Genomic DNA, 19514 nt, shown 5'->3' with positions numbered 1-19514 from the left:
AACCTCCCAGAAGCTTTGAGAGAGATTTCTAATCTTTATTACCTTCGTTGAAGTGTTATTATCTCAGAAGAGGCAAGAACATGTCTGCCCTATTCACTAATGAGTTTTTAAGTAACAGGCAGACTGTCTTGGGCCCAGAACCAAAGTCTCTGGACACCAGCCTGGGTTCCCATAGGTCCAGGGCATGTATGTGTCTATACATTTGCCACATCTGCATGTCCTGGTTCCTTTACCACTATTTTCACTGGTTCCGCGCTGATTGGTTTGTTTTTTTTTTTAAGCCATTGTGCTCTTCAGTTTCCCTAAGGTCTGAGGTCAGAAATAGATGACCTAAATGTGGTATTGCACATTGGATGTGATGCCTTGGTAGGAGGTCTCCCAGCAGGGAGAATAAGACAAAGTTTCCAGAACTTTTCAACTTGATAGGGAAGTAAGAGTGGGAACCTGCTTTTTTAGGAAGTAATCCCAACATCTGTAGTAGTATGGGGGTGAGACTGAGGAGGTGGCAAGTGGTTTGCCAGATTCAGAACTATGAACAGGAACCTGGCAGGGCAAAGCATAAGCTAGGGTAAAACAGGCAATATGGCACTGACATTGACAAAGAAGGGCACAATCAGCATGACGATGGCGAGTTTCAGGTCTGGGTTTTCAATAGGATTCAGTAGTGCCACCTGTAAAGAGAAGTAGAATCAGTGAGAGGGAGACCATAGTTAAGGTGCAAGAGTACCTGAGAGGAGCTTCGTTTAGATACTCCCCCAGAGCGCAGTGGGAACAGTCCTAAGGGTCCGTGGCTATAGAGTGCCCTATATCTAACTGCTAACAAGGGACCCATCCTGAAGCTGTTATTTGGTGTGGACTTGCACAGCACAGTGGACTTACAACCATTGGCCCAGAGCCAAGCACTGCTTACACCAAGTGGGGAGGGGCATGAAGCCCCAAGGGCCAGTAGCTCTGAAATTGGCTTATTTGCTTAAAAATAAATAAATAACCCAGTCACAGACATAAAACCAAAGAGAAGCCAAGATTTGAGATGTTCCAGAAAGCTCTTTGGTGATTTCATTGTGGGAACAAGAATTGAAGGTTTAAATACATAGCACTGGGAGCAGAGGGCAGAGGCTAGGCCAGGGAAATTTGTGGGCTCAGCCAGGTATCAGCATGTAGGTGGTCACAGACTGGAAGCTGCCTGTGATACCAAATGGCTTAGTTAAATCACTGGTCAAGATAGGTAAGTGAGGAAATCTGCAAACCCAGAGACATTGGCAGTTGCAAAGTCTGAGGATTAATTAGGACACAGGCAGCCCATGGACAGGGACTGTATTTCCATTAGGTCTATGCATCACAGGTTTAATGTAGAGTAGACATGTATTAAAACAAAAACTAATGGATGCCAAGTAAAAGAACAAGTTAATGCTCTTATAAATAGCTGCATATGAGACCAAATCCAGGGTACATTCATGAAGTTAAAATAAAACCAAATTTGGTTTTCCAAACAGCCTGGACTGTGAGGGTGATTGGCGGGAGGGTGCTAGTTGTTTAGCTGAGTAGGGGGCTACAGAAGCAGGGATGAGAGGCAAACCTTTTTCCACTGGAGTATGAGGAGAACGATGAAGACGACTGACTTTTCAAAGATCATGATCACAATGTAAAGGGCACACTGCCCAACCCAGGCCCCACACTGTAGAGGCTCTCCTGTAGGGAGAAGATGATGCTTAGTCACATGGGTCCAGGCATTTAAGTGGAACATGCCCTCACCCAACTCCCTACAGCTTCCCATGAGCCCTCACATCTCGAGCCACTCTTCAGGATCCTGTCTCTATTACTACTTCATGAGCCCTAAAAGCTATTTCATTCCTAACAGATCTTGAATAAAATCAGAGAATTCCTAATTTGGACATACCAGAATGGCCTTCCTTTTAAGAGATTCTAAGACAGAATTAAGAGGCACTAATGTTAGTAAGTGCTCATGGCCAGGGCTCAAGAAGGCTGGCTCTCTGTGTCATTTGACAGCAAAAGCCATGTGAAGTAAGACTGCTATTATTATCCACTGCTGATTTTTTCAGTGATTAGTGAGTGATAGCCTTCCTTTTCTCTGTCAATGAATAGATTCATGTTGTGATTTATGAAGGTAGAAGTCAACCTCTTTGGTCATCTCCCATTTGCCAACCTCTTACTTTTACCCCACTCCCCAGAGAGCAGAAATCTGACCTGGAGAAATTCAGATCCCTACTGTCTAGTATGGGTGATCCCCAAACACCCCTGCTAGGGACAGGAAGAGGAGAGAGAAGCCCTCTAGTCAAGGAGGTAGGAGTGATAAGCTAAGGTGTGCCACTGTGACAGAAACCCATCTGTGATGCCATTAGTCACCACTGAGAAATGGAAGAGACCAAGAGTCCATGCTGGGGAACCTTCCTTGGGCCCGGGAGGGGTGGTGGTGGTGGTGGTAGTGGTGGTGGTGGTGGTGGTGGTGTGTGTGTGTGTGTGTGGCCCGGGAGGGGGTGGTGGTGGTGGTATATGTGTGTGTGGGGGGCGGGAGGGGTGGTGGTGGTGGGGTGTGTGTGGGGGGCGGGAGGGGTGGTGGGGTGTGTGTGTGTGTGTGTGTGTGTGTGTGTGTGTGTGTGTGTGTACATGCGCGCATGCTCCAGGGGCTTATACTGAAGCTGCTTGAACTTTGCTGACCATTCATAGTAATCTCTGACTAGTCATCCATGCTACAGTCCTGCCGAGGCCTTTCAACTCTACACAGTGGAAATACAAGTGAATGCTTTTACCCAGATGTAATGGGCAACACACCGGGCCTATGCTGTTCCCTTTTCTGGAAACCATTGGAAGACAGGTAATAGAAAACATGCAGAGTCACACCATTTTGGAGGTCTTCCTATCTCCTTCCACCTCTAGGGTAGGGAATGTGAGCCAGAAACAAACCACTTTGGAAGCACAATTCACCACTGCAAAGTTGCTAAAGGAATTTTGTAATGCTTTCAGTAAACCACCTGACCTTATTGAGAAAAGTTCCCCAAACCAGTACATGAAACTATTTGCTAAAATTATTAAGTAAGACTTAGGATATACCGGCAGGAAACACCACTGGGAAATACCTGGTGGGTCTAGTGTGCCTAGAAGTCAGCAGAGCAAATGAGCATACTCATCCCATTTGCTCTTAAACTGTGATTGATTAGTAAAACAGGACATGGCTTTTTCTTTCATCTTGTTTCTGAGATTTGGCTGCACAAATGAGCCATCACTGCCTTTGGTTTTCATTTTGATGCAGAGAACAAAGTTCAGTTGAGTTTGGTGCCTCACACCTACTTTGTGGGTAGAAACTGTGAGGATAGTGGCTCAAAGCCATGCCAAGCAAAAAAGTTTACAAGACTCTATCTCAGTCAGTGAAAAGCTAGGCATCATAAAGCATACCTGTAATCATAGAGTAATCCCAGCTATGTGGAAAGTGTAAATAGGAGGATTGTGTTCTAGGCCAGTTTGAGCATAAACAGGAGATACTATTTGAAAAATAGCTAAATCAGAAGGGCCTGAGGGGATGGCTCAAATGGTAGAGTGCCTACTCAGTAAACACATGCCTTAAGTTCAGTACCTACTCCCCCAACACACAAATTCAAAACCATAGAGGGAAGAAAAGAAAAAAATAGCCTATGTCTAGCTTTGACACATCCTCTCCTGTGAATCTAGGCTACATGTCATCACAGCTGGACTAAACCCATGTATAGCTTTTTTCATTTCTGTTTCTTTGAGTCTTTCAAACATGCCTCATAAATCTCATTTCTAAGTGACAAATGTGCCAGGCATGGTCGCTGTGTCCTGCTCTTTTCTGTTCTGGACAACCTCGAGGGCATGGGTGTTTGGTTTTGGTGAATTATTCCCTCAGAAAATAAGCTGTACGGAAAAAGGGTCCAAGAAACACCTCTGTGTTGAGAAGCTTCTGGAAAGGAATATTTGGATGGGATGAGCAGCAAAGTCCATGAAACAGTTCCATGGACATGACTTCATTTTCAGAGAAAGAGTGGTCTGGGCATCAGCCTGCAGATACTACATAACACCCAGAACTACTCACTCCTTAGATCAGATAAGTATGGCATAAATGTCCCAAGTCCTGTGGAACTAAGCTCCTCTTCATCATTTACCTGAGAAGGTTGCAGGGATTACATAGGTGTTCCTGCCTCAAATTTATAGGTAGGCTCACAGATATGGTGGGACAAGTAATGGTATGGCCAAAATGTCCACCATATCCTATGTCCTGGAACTTGTGGATATGTGATATTTCCTAGCAAAGAAAGGAATCACAACTACCAATGGGACTGAGATTAAGACAGGGAGAGTAGATGAAGTGTCTAGATTCATCTAAATTATCACATGGCACCTTAATGTAGAAAACAGCAGTGGAAGGTTAGAGCAAGGACAGAGCAGTGTGATGTGAGAAGAACCTGATCTATTGCTGGCTTTGAAGATGGAAGAAGGGAGCCAAGAGCCAAGGAATGCAGACAGCCTTTGGAGGCTGCAAAGGGCAACAGAATTACTTTTTCGTAACACCTCCAGAGGATCTACCCCTACTGACACCTTGATTTTTGTAAAGAGTACCACACACTGGACTTCTAAAGAACAGTAAGATAATCTAGATTATCTCAAGTCATGAAGTCTGTGCTCATTTGTTTCAGCAGCAATAGAAAACGTAGACATTAACAAGTAGAAAACAGATGACTGAGGAGTCAGTCTGGGGAGAGAGTGCTTGGGATGGTCCTTGACAATAGGAAACTTTCCCTGTAGATGCCATGTCTTGAAGACTGGTTCCCAATAGCAGTAACATAGGTAAGACAGGGGCCAAGGTAGGCAATCTGGGGAGAAAAGGAGGCATGAACACAGCCACTGCCTTCTTCCTTTTGTGGAGACAGACAACATGTTTGCGAACAGTTGGTACTTTAATTCATGGTATATAAGGATCAGACCTGACCTTCGTTCCCAGGTCACATAGCTGACTGTGGGGAACCTTGTTAGCTCTGCTCAGTTACAGCCTTCTAGAAGGGATCTTGACAGCAAAGGAGTAAGGTGAACCCTGTTTGTGGAGGTAGGAGGGCTTAAGAATCCTGCTGCAGAGGGTACACATTGGCTAAGTGCCACCTAACTCCTCTGGATGGCTATTCTATAAACAAGGATGATGTCACATTGGTCCACATATGCTGTGGTCCATTTTCATCCTGCAAGCTGAGGAACTAATGGCTCAGAGTACCTCAGAAGTCTTCCCGGGAGCCCAACGAGGCACATGTTGAGGGTGGACACTATCTTAAGTAAATGACTCATTAGCATCAAGTAACTGGCTAAGAAAAGCCCTCCCCTGAGCTCATCTCCAACCCCCCCAGTGGAAAGAAATAATTACTTGGTTTTACAAATTCCCCAAACACTCACAGCTAGCTCTGTGAGTCAGCTGTCCTTTTATACCTCAGTCCCTTGAGGATCTTCAGCCATCTAGGAGTGAGGTGCCACTGCTCTCAGAGCTGAGTTCAGAGGCCTACCCAGGAAAGAGGAGTGAGATTCAGACTTCCATTCCCTCTCCCCGCCTCTTGTCCTGGGTGGCTGTGATTATAAAGCTCCAGCTGAGAAAAGGAGTTCTTGCCTGCAGACAACAGGGCTCACAGGGAAGGCATGACAGAGCTTTGACTCCTTAAACTTGTTCTGAAACACAAGTGAGGACCCAAAGAGGGCAGCTGGCCAGCAGCCCCATGGAGGCCAAACCAGATGTTTCTCATGCTCAGAGTCAGCATAAAGATAGCTTCCTACTCAAGCTGTGTCTCACCGAGTCTGATAAGACAGGCTATCACCCACAAGTCACCTGTGTTAAGCCTTGATTGGCATTACATCTCTGGTGATGTGACTGGTACATCCAGATAGCAGCTGGAGGAAAACTGTAGAGGCACATAGTTGAAAGAAAGCAAGGCAACTTGGCTATAAATTGCCTTGGGGATGTACTCCCAGGCCTGGCTGTGTGAGCTCTGCTCTGCCAGCAGAGTAGTCTAGCATGGGACAAGTACAAGTGTATAGCATTTAGGGGGATAAAGGTTTCAGTAAAATGAGAATCCCTCATAACAGGTAGGCAGGTGGGTGAGCTCTATGGGAAACCTGACCCAATGAGGTAGGTGGCTTGCAGTTCTGAAGGTGGGTCTGCCAGTGCCCTTTGGCAGAAGGAGCAAGTGTCCAGCCTCTCCCTGAGTTTAGGGTGTGTCTCTTGACTCCTGCTACCTTCTCTGCCACAAAGGTGAAAGTCTTAGCCTGAGGAAGCGAATGCTCAGTTCTTAGAACCAACCACCTCCTCCACATGCCAGAAACAGCCACTGGCTCCCAAACCCTAGATCCATTTACTTGGTGGGTTGCACAAAGCATGCTGCCCCTACCACTCCCCATTGGATGTATATGGTATGTTACCATATTCGCCAAAACGCAGGGATTCCCACTGCTGCCACTCCACCAAGACGCTGACAGCACGCACTCCCACATAGATAAGCAGCATGCCCACAGTGGCGTCCAGAAGAAAGTTGATGAGGTACCTAGGAGGAGAGGGTACTGGCATGGTCAGTGGGCAAGAACCATTGGGCTGGGGCCTCAGTACAGTGCTCACAAAGGTCAGCCCTGAATTAGACTGGGGACTAGAAGCCTTAAATGTATCCATTTAAGAAGCTGTAGAGGTAATGGCTGTCACTTCCAGGTGCCTAACAACAAGATGCTAATATTCAACAATTTGAGGGAATAATGAGAGGACTAAAGCTTAAAGAACTTTGAGTGCTCCTGACAAGCCAAGATTCAAAAGAAGAATGTACTGGGAACAGCCAAGGAAACCAATAAGAAATGAAACTTAATTAACAACAACAAAAATCTGCCCAGTGATTATACTCTCCCAAATGGTCCAACATACATGAGGCCCCATCACAGTGCTGCTGTCCCAAGACAGTCAGAAAACTAGCCCCTGAAGTCTCTTATACAAAAAGGGCAGGCCATGTGGCCCTTGCTCATTTCCATCAGCAATCATGCACTAAGAATACTTTCATACTTCTTTTTGTAGTGCTAGGTATAGAACCCAGGGCCTTGTGCACTTAGGGAAGTGTGTTACCACAAAGCTTCCTTACAAGCTGTTACTTCAAAGAGAACTTTACTGATCTGGGAAAGGCCCAAGGATTGGTGGGATTAGGGAGGCCAGTAGTTCCACAGTGACCACTTTCCATCACCAAGGAAAGGCCCCTTGCCCACTGGCCCTCCCTTGAGGGCCCTGTACCCAGATATGGATGAGCATTGCTGGCCCTAAGTCCCAGCAATCTGGAGGAGATAAAATGGGAAACAAGGTCATGACCTTAAAAACAAGCTCCAGGATATTGAGATGGACTGCAGGGAGATTCCAAGTGGTTGAGACCTGAGACAATTTACAAAGACTGTCCTAGCCTTGATAAGCACATTTCTCCAACATCAGAGAGAACATGCTATACTTAGTTACCAGCAGGACAGAAAACCAGCATAGGGGGAGGGTGACAGATTTCTCCTGCAGGCCTTCCTCTTTAACGTCACAAGGGGTCACTCTCAGACCACAGATAAAACAGCACAGTCTTCCACAGCAATTTCTTATCTGCCCCAAAGCTATGGCTCTCAGATATGCATATCTAATTCAAGTGCTACTCATACCTGAGGTCTTACCTCTAAGACCCAGTCTGCAAACGAGGACAACAGATGTACATTATATTCACTCATTCACTTGCCAAATACTTGTTGAGACTGATATGCTGATGCCTTGGGAAATGAAGACCAAGCTCTATACTGTGTATTCAACCAATAGGAGATTGGTAGATAGCAGGGCACCATGTGGGCTTTGAGCCCATCAGAGTAGTTCAAGTCCACTTCACCCCTTAAGCTATAACTACTCTGTACCAACTAGAGTGTGAGGAAAACAAAGGTATCTACAGGGTAGGACTGGCTCTGCAGGTGGAAGGAGGCAGGAGAGACAGCCTGGATGAGGGAAACACACCTCCTCTGCCTTCTAATAGAAGGACTGGCAAGGAGGACAACACTGCCGGGCCAGCTAAGGTTTGGGGCAGATTGCTTTGGGTTCTGTGTGGCACTCTTCACAAGGCTGAACAACCTATATTCTTTAGGGTAAATTGTCAATAATAGCTTACCCCTGAATGGCTGAGTCCACAGGGAAGCTCTGTTCCAGCCACAGAAACATTCCTACAATGTTATCCTGTTTTTCCAGGAGCTGTTTGGGAACTTTGGAGACATAGACTAATCTGGGCACAAAGGACAGAACTTGGACTGAATGTTAGAAAGTCAATGAATGGGGTAATTGTCAAAACCCTGAGACTCAACTGATCATTTAGTATGAGTTCATGGCAGCATGCAAAGGAACACAATGGAGAAAGGGGGGTGCTCTCCCCAAGCTAGAAGGAGAGGACTAGAGGGAGAAAGCATGCTGAGGATAGATCCTGACCACAGGCGAATATATGGCACTTACAGTGAACAAGGGTCCTCTTCAGTGAGGTCTGCTAGGTACACATTTGCAAAGTGGATGAACAGCATTCCTATGGCTTGTTTAGAAGTATCTAAAAACCTGCACAGAAGAACCAGCATAGTCATCAACTGGACAGGAGGGTAGTAATTGGTGAAAAATGAACAGAGCTAGAGCTATCCAGACCGACTCAAATTCAGTGGCAGAGGGGACTGACCAGAGGACAATGTATAAGACACAGGAGAGAAAAAAAAAAAGACACAGGGGAGCCCAGATCTGGTCTTCACCAGGTCCCTTTCCAGCCCAGAAAAAAGAGAACCAGTGAAGGGGAAAATAAGAGTAAGAATTATCTACATTCAACAGTAATGTCTATAAGAACATGTAAATAAATGCTTAAAATTTTATAAAGGGATTTTTTTCCATAAGAATTTGAGGTTTCATCCCAAAGGAAATAACTATTTGTCAGCACAGAAGTAAGCTTAAGGCAGTTTACAAAGGTGGCTTCATATGGGCACCAGCTGAAGGGCTCTGTCCTGCCAAGTGACTTATTTATTTTAGACTTTTGTCCCTGGAATTCCTTCCTTCCTTCCTTCCTTCCTTCCTTCCTTCCTTCCTTCCTTCCTTCCTTCCTTCCAGTCCTGGACCTTAAACTCAGGGCCTGAGCACTGTCCCTTGCTTCTTTTTTTTTGTTTTGTTTTGTGTTTTGTTTTTTTTTTTGCCAGTCCTGGGCCTTGGACTCAGGGCCTGAGCACTGTCCCTGGCTTCCTTTTGCTCAAGGCTAGCACTCTGCCACTTGAGCCACAGTGCCACTTCAGACCGTTTTCTGTATATGTGGTGCTGGGGAATCGAACCCAGGGCCTCATGTATACAAGGCAAGCTCTCTTGCCACTAGGCCATATCCCCAGGCCCTGTCCCTTGCTTCTTTTTGCTCAAGGCTAGTACTCTGCCACTTGAGCCACAGTGCCACTTCTGGCCATTTTCTATATATGTGGTGCTGGGGAATGGAACCTAGGGCTTCATGTATACGAGGCGAGCACTCTTGCCACTAGGCCATATTCCCAGCCCCTGGAATCTATTTCAGAAGCTCAATTTTGTTCATATTATGAATAAAAAACTGCTACCATAGGGTCATTCTATGTGAAGCAATGTCTGACAAATATATGTCAAGTATCTGTGGAGAACACACTTGGATTCTTCTCTGGTTTCAGACCCAGAGGTTCCAAACCTCTCACAATTTCCCATGTGCCAGGTATGTTAGGATCATCTTCTGAGAACTGGTCCCCAACTCTTCTAGGCTTTAGTTATTTTTTCCAGATTTGCTCCAGCCCAGGGCTGGACTCAAACAGCTACTTCCTAACTTCTACTTCTCATCTGGCTAGGATTACAGGCATAGACCATTAGGCCCAGCTTGTTCTTTGAGATAGGATCTAACTAACTTTTTGCCCAGGCTGACCTCAAACATCTATCCTCCTATCTCTTTTCCCTAAGTAGCTAGGATTACAGATGTGAGTCACTGTACTTGGCTTGTTTCTCGATCCTAGTTCCTATGACAGGGCTCCTACTCCTTTGAAATGTTCTGGGTGATAGGAGTATCTTTGTTCGAATGAGGTGACTGTGGCACCTGGAGGACTTCAGAAAGTTACCAGAAAAAACAAGCTATGATTAGAAGCTTAGAACTTTCAATGCCCTCATCCTCCAGGAAAAGGAGAAGGGCTACAGTTTGAGTTAAAAAATAATCATACCTATGTGATAGTTTCTATAAAAATCCTTAAACTAGGGGTTTGGAGTGCTTTATAGTTGGTGAAGAAATCTACAAGCAGAGTATGGTACATCCCAAACCCATAGGCATAGAAGCACCTATGCTCAGCATTTGTCAGGTCTTGTTTATTCTATATACACCTTTTTACTAGTTGTTCATCTTGTGAAAGTTAAACACATCAACTTGTTTGGATTGAAAAAAAATCTTAGAATAGGAAGGTGTACTGTCTGGGTATCTGTGGAGGAATTCCCAGAGATAAGGTAAGGGCTCTGACCTGATGATGGATTAATCCTGTGATGGATTCATAACAGATGGCATTATTGAAGGTGGTGAAAGATAGAAGGAAGTAGGCCATTTGGGGTGTGTCTGTGGTGGTTATATCTTGTCTTGGTTCCTTCCTGCATTCTATTCTCCCTTTCCTCTGCTTCCTGGCCAGCATTATGTGAGCTGCTGTGTTTTGCAATGTTCTCTCTACTATAATGGACTGGTGCCTCTGAAATGGTAAGCCAAAATTAATAATCCCTTTTTAAAAGTTGTGAATGTCAAGCATTCTGTTCCAGCTATGAGAATCACAATCTTTATCCTTCATAATGAGCCAGTAAATGTAAATAGTGTTTCCCTGAATTTTGAGAGCCACTCTGAGGGGATTGTGGGAACTCCTGGTTTTTTAAGTTACTAATGTGGGTTTCTTGAGGATCCCACCCACAGTACTAAGTTCTTAGCCTGTGGGGTCCATGCTAACTCCAGATAGTGTCAGAATTAAGTTAAATTATGGGACACTTAGGCTATCTCGGTATCTGGATTGTTGGAAAAATCAGTTGGTATAAGGAAAAAAGTCTCCACAGATTTGTTTTTTAGTTTTCTTTTATCCCAGGACCAGAAAAAAAAAAGAGTAATTCTAAAAACAGAGGTATTTATATGGTATGTTTCACTAATCTCCAAACTTCAGATTACACATTTAAACTACTGAATCTAAGAACTGAAGCATAATATAACAATGGTAAACAGAAGCCTGAAACAGAGACTAACGTACTATTTTCCATCTTCCAAAATTGTTAACAGAGTGATTAGTTGTGGTGCTAGTGGCTAACCTCTGTAATCCCATCTGTTCAGGAAACTAAGATTAGAATATTTAAGGTTTGAGGCAAGCCTGGGCAAAAAGACTGCAAAAAAATCCCTCAACCAATGAATGAGCTATGTATGCATAGTATATAGCTGTCATCCTAACTGAGAACAGAAGGATTCCAATTCCAAGTCAGTTTGGGCAAAGACATTCATGAGATGTCCATCTCAACAGAAAATGCTGGGCATAGGGCATGGTAACACATGTGCCATTGCAGATATTGTGGGACACATAAATAAAGGATTGAGGTCTAGGCTGGCTTAGGGAAAAAGTGAGATACCATCTCAAAATAACTAAAACAAAAAGTGTTAAAGTACCTCCCTAGCAATTGGGAAGCCCTAGGTTCAAGTCCTAATTAATACCAAAAAATAAAAAAATAAAATAAAGCATAGTGCTTTGAAATATATTTTGATCCTGACTCAACAGAATGAAACACATAACTTTTCATTATCTATAATTTTCATATTCTATCCTCTAATCCTCTAAGTACCCCAACAGTCTTCCCCCTAAAGCAAACAACCCCCCCAACCCCCCCGCCGCCCACTGCTCCAACACAGTTGAAAGCATCCTAGGGATGTGTTAACACTTTAGTACATACCATATCCTCCATGGTCGTCTTTCATGCTTTGGTTCTCTGAAGCGTTTAACTGTAAGGAGAGACAGGCATTAGTAGTTTTCCAAAGCAATGACAAAGCATAGTGCACATACAAGTTATCAAGTTACTAATTGGCTAGCTGTTGAAATTATTATTTTTTCTCTCCTTCCTTTCTTCCTCCCTCCCTCCCTTCTTTTTCTCTCTCCCTCCTTCTCTCTCAATGCTACTACTGGGGCTTGAGCTCAGGGTTTCATGATCTAATTTAGCTTGATTACTCATGGCTGGTGCTGGAGGAAATTGAGGATGCCTCCAGTCATTTTTGCTGGCTAACTGTAGGTGGAGTCTTATTTTTCTCCCTGGGCTGGCTTTCTCCAGGTCTCAGCCTCCTGAGCAGCTAGGATTTATAGACCTGAGCCTCTACTATCCCCTGGCACATTCTCTTTTAACGTGTGACAACATACAATAACCCCAGTGCAGCTCACAGAGGCCCTGTGTGGCTGAGGACCAGCATGAGTTATTCAGAACTGGAAACCTATGACAAACAATGACTCCTCACAGGTAGGCAAAACTTATTTTCTTCTTGTGACAAGGCTTACTGAGATACTACTAGAAGTGACAAAGTAGAATGCAGTTGCTTCTAACTTATGAGATATGCTCTCGGAGGAAAATCCAACCAACAGTTTTACCGAGTGCCCACTCCAAGCCAGACACTGATGATACAAAAGTAAAGTCAGCTGCCTAGCAACTAGAGGCCCAACATATAGAAATACAAGAAGGGGCAAGTCTAAGGTCAAATGACCAGCTCTGCCTGCCTGCAAAAGAGCACAGTTTGGACAGGCTTCTCTGATGGAAATAATCAAGCTGGATCTTGAAGTCTGGGTAAGAATTTGGCAAATTCTTGGCTTGGTACCCAGCAAGTGAAGAGATAGTATTCTGGCACAGCCAAAAGCAGGAACTTAAAAGTACATGGAGAGCATGGAAGCATGTTTGTCACAACCAATTTGGCATCAATACAGCAGACAACAAGAAAACCTGCTGGAGAAAGAACAGATAAGAGATGACAAAGGGAGCAGGGCCAGTTGAGAAAGGGGCTTGATTGCTGGGCCAAAGAATCTAGAGTGAATCTTGTATAAAATAAATCATGTTATCATAATAATAGCTGCAGTTATATGTTACATACTAGGGCTAGGCATGGCCAAGGTGAGCAGCATGGCTATTACTCATGGAGAGGAGCCCTGGACCTGTGATGTCCCTGAACCCTCCAGTCCCTCTGGGACTGGAAGAGCAGGTTATATCAAGAATATTATGGATCTCAGTGGCTCCCTGATTCGAATACAAGTGTCATTAAATATGGTTAGAACAGGAGAGCTACTTCTTCATGCAGTGACAACAGGAAGACACTGGACATGGGTACATAGCTATACTTCTTGGTGCCACTTACTGGAGGACAATTGAAAGCCTGGGGGAAACTCTGGTGGCCACAGTTGTGTGAGGGAAGCCAGAAAAGATATGTGTAAAACTGTGCACATATCCAGCTAAAGCGGGTTACACTCTGGCCCCAACAATACTGGCCAGAGTTAAATGGGGATGGGGTTACAGGAGCAGCTGTCATCATCACGACTCCACCCATTCAGCCACGAACCTAAGATTCTGGCCATGCCCCCTGTTATTTCATGTTTCTCTCTGGCCAATGGGATACAAGTGTTGGGGCCATGCCCACATTCCATGCTGCCTAATAGCACTGGTATTCCTTCTGTTGGCTTATACCACTACCAGCAGTTGAGGAAGGTAGAGGTGGCTGAGTGGTGAGCAAGAGAACTGAGGTGACTTTGGACATATAGTTGGAGGTAGACTAAGTTACTGGTGATTGTGAGAACAGAGTTGATTATTGAAAGCCTGGGAATGTGGCCCCCCCCCCATCTTCGCCATCCCAGTGCTGGGATATCTGAACAAACAAGACAAGAAAAAATAACTGCAGGGAAGAAACTTCTGCAAGAATGCCAGCAGAAGAATTGTCCTGCTGGACCTGTAAAATTCAAGAAAAAAAAGAAAACTAAGAAGGGAGGTAACCCCAAGACAAACACCACTGGGGACCATAATTCAACCAAATTCAGCCAAAGATCACGCTAATCCTGAGCCTCTCGTGCCTTTGGGCACAGTCAGAGCTGCCAGGGTCAAGAGTGTCACAGATCCCAATAGCACCGAGGATCTGGAAAGGTGCAACCAACACCTGCTGCTTGCCCTTGAGTCCAGCAAAATAAGAAATGAACAGCTCTACAGTGAGATCAAACAACTGAAGCAGGAAAAGAAAGACCTGCAGTATCAACAGGAAAAAGAGAATGAGAAGACAACTCATGTGCAAGAGGCACTGGAAACAGAGCTGGAAATCCAGAAGCTGTCAACAGAAATGTTGGTTTCAGAGGAGAGTGATTTATGATCTGCCCTGGCCCATGTGCAGCGGGTGGCCAGTGAAAAAGAAGTGGAGCAGAAGAGTCTCACCATCTGCCTGCACACTTCACAGCAATGCGTGGTGGAGCTGGAGATGGCATTGTCTGCAGTCACCACCTCACAGAATGAGACTGAGAAGAAGAACCAACAGCTCATAGAAGGCCTGAATAATGTAAAACTTCTGCTCCAGGAAAAAACCAGAAGCTATGATGATGTGGAGGAGGTAGACACAGAATTGCAGGAGAAGCTGGAAGTGCTATGGACACAGAAGATCAATATGAAGAACAGAATTTGCAAGCTCCAACAAGCACTAGAGGAGCAGGCAGTGCTGAAACAACAACTAAAACAACAACCTGAAAAGGCTGGTATCCACATTCAAGTTGGAGAGAGACACCTTCACGGAAGACCTGAGGAGGGAGAGGTCCGTGTGGGAGGAGAAAGTCCAGCAGCTCTCAGACCAGTTGAACCAACTTTAGAGAGGAGAGCAAGCAAGGGGTGAGGCAGGTGCTAGACCTAGACACCACCCTGGCAGACCTGAGAAAGCAGCTGGCAGAGCGGCAGCTCCCTGCAGGACCATTGCAGGCTGAGCAGCAGCTGCAGGCCCAGGCTGACCAGATGCAGAAGGAGTTAAGAACCTGGAGGAGCAACTTCATATCCAGGTACAGGAAAACCAGAACCTCTGTCTCCAGAACCTGGAGCAGCAGGAGCAGCTGGGGATGGTGGAGAAGGCCGAGGAGTGGGATCGGCATGCCGAGGAATGGCACAGGATCCTTGAGACAATGAGATGCACACGTGTGCAAAATGGAGAGCTGAGTGGACAGGTGCCCCAGCTGCAGGATGCTTTCCACAGGCTAAGCATTGAGAAGGAGGAGCTCGCCAGCGTTTGGAGCTCAGAGCAGTAGATGAAGAAACATCTGCAGAAGCTGGAGCAGCAAAAGGAGGAATTACAAACTGGCAAGAGGTGGCTGAGATAAAGAGCCAAACAGCTGAGAATCTGCAGGAGCTTCGTGACCAGTACCTGGCCCAGCTTCAGGAGCTCAGGGCCACCTGTGATCAGCACATGGCTGCCAATCAGCAGCTGACCTCAGAGGAGGAGGCCCTGCAGCAGCACCTGCAGAGGCAGACCCAGCTGCAGCAGCGGAAGCAGGAGCAGATCCCAGACCAAGCTGGGGGACCAGAAGGTGCCTGAAAATTTACAAGACACACTGGAATGCCTGGAAGCAATGAGACAACAGAAGGAACAACTTCAGGCCCAGCTGAGCTTCCTGGCTTTCCCTAAGGAAGGTGAAGGGGTGAGTAATGAAGAGGAAAAGGGTGAGGAGGCAACTCTCCCTGACATGATTGTCCCAGAGGATGTGGAGAACCCACACACCATGAGGGATTTTTACCACAAAGCACTATCAGCTGCTGAATATAAAAAGGTAAAACTCAGCAAGCAGCTGCAGGAGCAGCAGGCCCGCTGCAGGTGCCTGGCCAACCTGGCAGCCCAGTGCCAGACCAAGCTGGAGCAGCCGGTGCTCTTCCCCAAGAGGTGGAACCATGGTGTATATGGAGATGGGAAGCATGACACACAGTAGCCCAACAAGCAGCTGAAGGTCTGCTTCATCCCCGACCTGCCTGACAAGGTGGTCTCCCAGAATCAAATGGATGACCTGCAACATCGCTACAACCCGCTGTCAGAAGCATCGGTGCCATGCAAGAGGCCATCGTTTCCTGTAAAGAAGAGATGGAAGTCCTGAATGAGCTGTATCAGGAGAAAGATGAGCGCATCCACCAGCTATGCCAGGAGAAGAGGGAGAAGAAGGAGGAGTTTCAGGAGCTGCTGTTGCTCCTGGCAGGTAAAGGCCTGGAGTATCAGGATAAGTTGCTGGCAGACACCGAGACCCCTGCTGCTGACGTCACTTCAGACTTGTCAGGCCCCACGAAGATCAAGTTTAGGGAGGAGCAGAAGGGTTTTGAAGAAGTGCAAGTTAAGGACAATGTGGAACATGTCCAAGTAGAGGCTGGGGTGCCTTGCCCCCTAGAGGACTCCCCCACAGAGCATGTGGTGGTACTGATGCCCGATATCCAACATGACGAGGAACAGAAAGGATCTGAAGAAGTGCAACTTAAAGACAATGTGGGACCTGCCCCAAGAGAGGCTGGGGTGCCTTGCCCCCTAGAGGACACCCCCACAGAGCATGTCGTGCTGCTGATGCCTGATATCCGGCCCCACCAAGAGCTCTTGGGCTTGGGCAGCAAGGGCTCCATCCCTTTCTTCTATAGAGTGATGCAAATGATGAGTTTGCAATAAAGACTAGCTAAAGACTTGGAAGCCATCATCCAGAGAAACAGGCAGCTGGATGGCATTCTTTCATGCCTTGATATATAGAGGGTAATGTGGAAGGTTGACTGCAGGCCAAATGATAAAATTATAACCACAAATAAATGGAAGTAATTACATAATAAATTCATGTTTACAACTATACTATGCCATGAGTAAACTACGGGCTGCATCCCCTATTCATATACTAATACCTTAACTGCTGGTGTCCCAAAGTATATTTGTATATGAGGCAATCAAGGTTAAATGAGGGCCTCATCCAATATCATTGGTATGCTTTAAAGAAGTGATTAGGATACAAATATATGAGTCTATCAAGAAAAGACCATGCATGGATTACAAGGCAAGGCCTCAGAAGAAATTAAACCTGCCAACTAATATTTCATCTCAGACTTACAGCCTATAGAGAAAATGTCTATCATTTAAGACACCCCATCTGTGATATTCTGTGTGGCAGCCCAAAGCAAACCAATTCATATGGAAACAATAATTTGTAAACGAAATGAAGGATATTAGGGATTCATTATAACCATTACTTAGGACTTTTCTATAGGTTTCTTTTCTTTCTTTTTTTTTTTTGCCAGTCCTGGGGCTTGGACTCAGGGCTTGAGCACTGTCCCTGGCTTCCGTTTGCTCAAGGCTAGCACTCTACCACTTGAGCCACAGCGCCACTTCTGGCCTTTTCTATATATGTGGTGCTGAGGAATTGAACCCAGGGCTTCATGTATACGAGGCAAGCACTCTTGCCACCAGGCCATATTCCCAGCCCTTTCTATAGGTTTAATATTTTTCAAATAAAAAGTTACAGAGAGAACATACTTTAGAAGAGTAAGCTAGTACAATTATTAAAAGATCAATCTGGTAAGGTCTATCAAAATTTTAAATGCCCCTTAGCCTGCAATGAACTGCAAGGGATGTATTCTACAAGCATTGGAGATATATCAAGATATGATTGCAGGGGCTGGGGATATAGCCTAGTGGCAAGAGTGCCTGCCTCGGATACACGAGGCCCTAGGTTCGATTCCCCAGCACCACGTATACAGAAAACGGCCAGAAGCGCCGCTGTGGCTCAAGTGGCAGAGTTGCTAGCCTTGAGCGGGAAGAAGCCAGGGACAGTGCTCGGGCCCTGAGTCCAAGGCCCAGGACTGGCCAAAAAAAAAAAAAAAAAAAAAGATATGATTGCAATACCATTGTAACAAAAACGTTTAAAATTGAGGCTAAGCAAATTTGTTTTGGCAGTACTAAGGTTTGAACTCAGAGTCTTGTCCTTGGTAGGCAGGTACTCTACCACTTGAGACATGCCTCCAGTCATTTTTGCTCATTACTTTGATAGGATTTTGCTTTTGCCTGGGCCAGTCTGGACCATGATCCTCATAGTTATACTTCATATCATAGTTGGGATGACCAGCAAGAGCCACCAAATCCATCCTCTTCTGTGAGAGGGACCTCATAAACATTTTCCTCAGGCTGGCCTCAAACCACAATTTCACTCTTTTGAGCAGCTAAGATTACAGGCATGAGCAACCATGCCCATCTTTTTTGGTATTGTTTACTTACTTGAGACAGGATTTCACTCTGCAGCTCAAGCTGGCCTCAAGCTTTTGATCCTTCTGTCTGTGGAATGCTAGGATTACAGATATATGCCACTATACCCAGCTGGAAGGCATGGTTTCTGAATAATTACTGTCATTAAGAAGCCACTATTTTTCACTCTGTTAATAGGAAAGAAGCCTTGAAAGAATGTCAAGAATTGGTCAGATTCCACTCATCTCAGGTTCCAGGGTATAAAAGTATCAACTTGAGAACAGAACACTGAGGTCAGCTTAATTCCATAGAGGGCTACCTAGAAAGTTGTTCCTCCAAAACTCATTTCACTATGAATCTTTGGCCACCCAGCACTCACACAGTACAGCTGTGGTTCAGGGGAGGCCAGCTACTGCTCAAGCTGCCAACAGGCCTTGCTGCTATCCATATAGTACTGGTTTTGCAGAAACGCAAATAGAGACTTCCACTCAGATTTCAAAGGAAGGCCTTGGAAGTCAGGCAATATATGGCAGGGTTGAGTCACAATCTTTGCATACAGCCTGAGAGGGCAATGTGTGAAACTGAGAGTGAAGATGAAGATGCAAGAAAGACCCAAGAAAACCACGGGTAGGAGGCAGAGCCAGCCCAATAAAGAGGCATGTGGTTTGCGGCAGCAAGGCCATAGGGTGGGGATGCCCACCTCTTGGGAGCTCAACTCCTCCTTCGAGGTATCCTAGGTATCAAAAGTTTAGCAGGAGATAAAATAGACAAAAACACTGCTTCCTTTTCTTTCAGAGGGTAGGTAGTAGTCGAGGGTAAAATGAAGTATCTCAGCTGGTGCAGAGGTGAATTCTGCAGCAAGACCAGGAGAGGAGAGGATTGGAACATGGGATATGAACTGTGCATGAGGGGCTCCAAGAGGTTAGTCAAGCAAGACCCAGGGAAGTGCAGGGGTGTCAAAGGCATCTCTGCCTTCGAACAGGGGCAAGAGCATCACTTTTTCCTGAGGTTGCTGCCTACAGGCTCATTCTGCTGCTGTGCTCAGAGTGGCCTTTAGGGGTGACATGAGAGCAGAGAGACTTGTTAAGAGACCAGAACAGAGACCCTTAGTCAAAGGATGGCAGTTTGATCTGTAGCATCAGAAGAGCTGAGGACATGAGAGAAAGAGAATGATAGGGGATTTTTGGTGGACATCCATGGTCCTGTCATAGTACTGGGAGTTTTGTTATACGTGGTATAGTGAAGAGGCAT

The 19514-nt window shown here is 45.6% G+C and overlaps 2 protein-coding genes across 2 annotated transcripts in view; one reads left to right on the top strand and one right to left on the bottom strand.

Moving 5' to 3' along the window:
* The window catches only part of LOC125358595 (store-operated calcium entry regulator STIMATE), a 55058-nt gene that overhangs the window by 8735 nt on the left and 26809 nt on the right, over window positions 1-19514 (bottom strand). Inside the window, exons 2-6 of the mRNA XM_048355840.1 lie at window positions 11972-12020; window positions 8498-8593; window positions 6427-6548; window positions 1577-1689; window positions 594-671 (exon numbers count right to left, since the gene is read on the bottom strand). Of these exons, the coding sequence (XP_048211797.1) occupies window positions 594-671; window positions 1577-1689; window positions 6427-6548; window positions 8498-8593; window positions 11972-12020 (458 nt within the window). The remainder of the gene's footprint in view (window positions 1-593; window positions 672-1576; window positions 1690-6426; window positions 6549-8497; window positions 8594-11971; window positions 12021-19514) is intronic.
* Window positions 16136-17606, top strand: LOC125358594 (golgin subfamily A member 2-like). The gene is made up of 2 exons (XM_048355838.1): window positions 16136-17292; window positions 17518-17606. Exon 1 carries the CDS (start codon window positions 16143-16145, stop codon window positions 16707-16709), a length of 567 nt encoding a protein of 188 aa, XP_048211795.1. The 5' UTR covers window positions 16136-16142; the 3' UTR covers window positions 16710-17292; window positions 17518-17606.

Source organism: Perognathus longimembris, chromosome 10 (assembly GCF_023159225.1).
Source record: "Perognathus longimembris pacificus isolate PPM17 chromosome 10, ASM2315922v1, whole genome shotgun sequence".
NCBI lineage: Eukaryota > Metazoa > Chordata > Mammalia > Rodentia > Heteromyidae > Perognathus > Perognathus longimembris.
This window is presented reverse-complemented; position numbering and strand designations above follow the sequence as displayed.

Bases quoted from the DNA above. Each gene is read 5' to 3' on its own strand.
- LOC125358594 (XM_048355838.1), top strand. From the start codon at position 16,143: ATGGAAGTCCTGAATGAGCTGTATCAGGAGAAAGATGAGCGCATCCAC.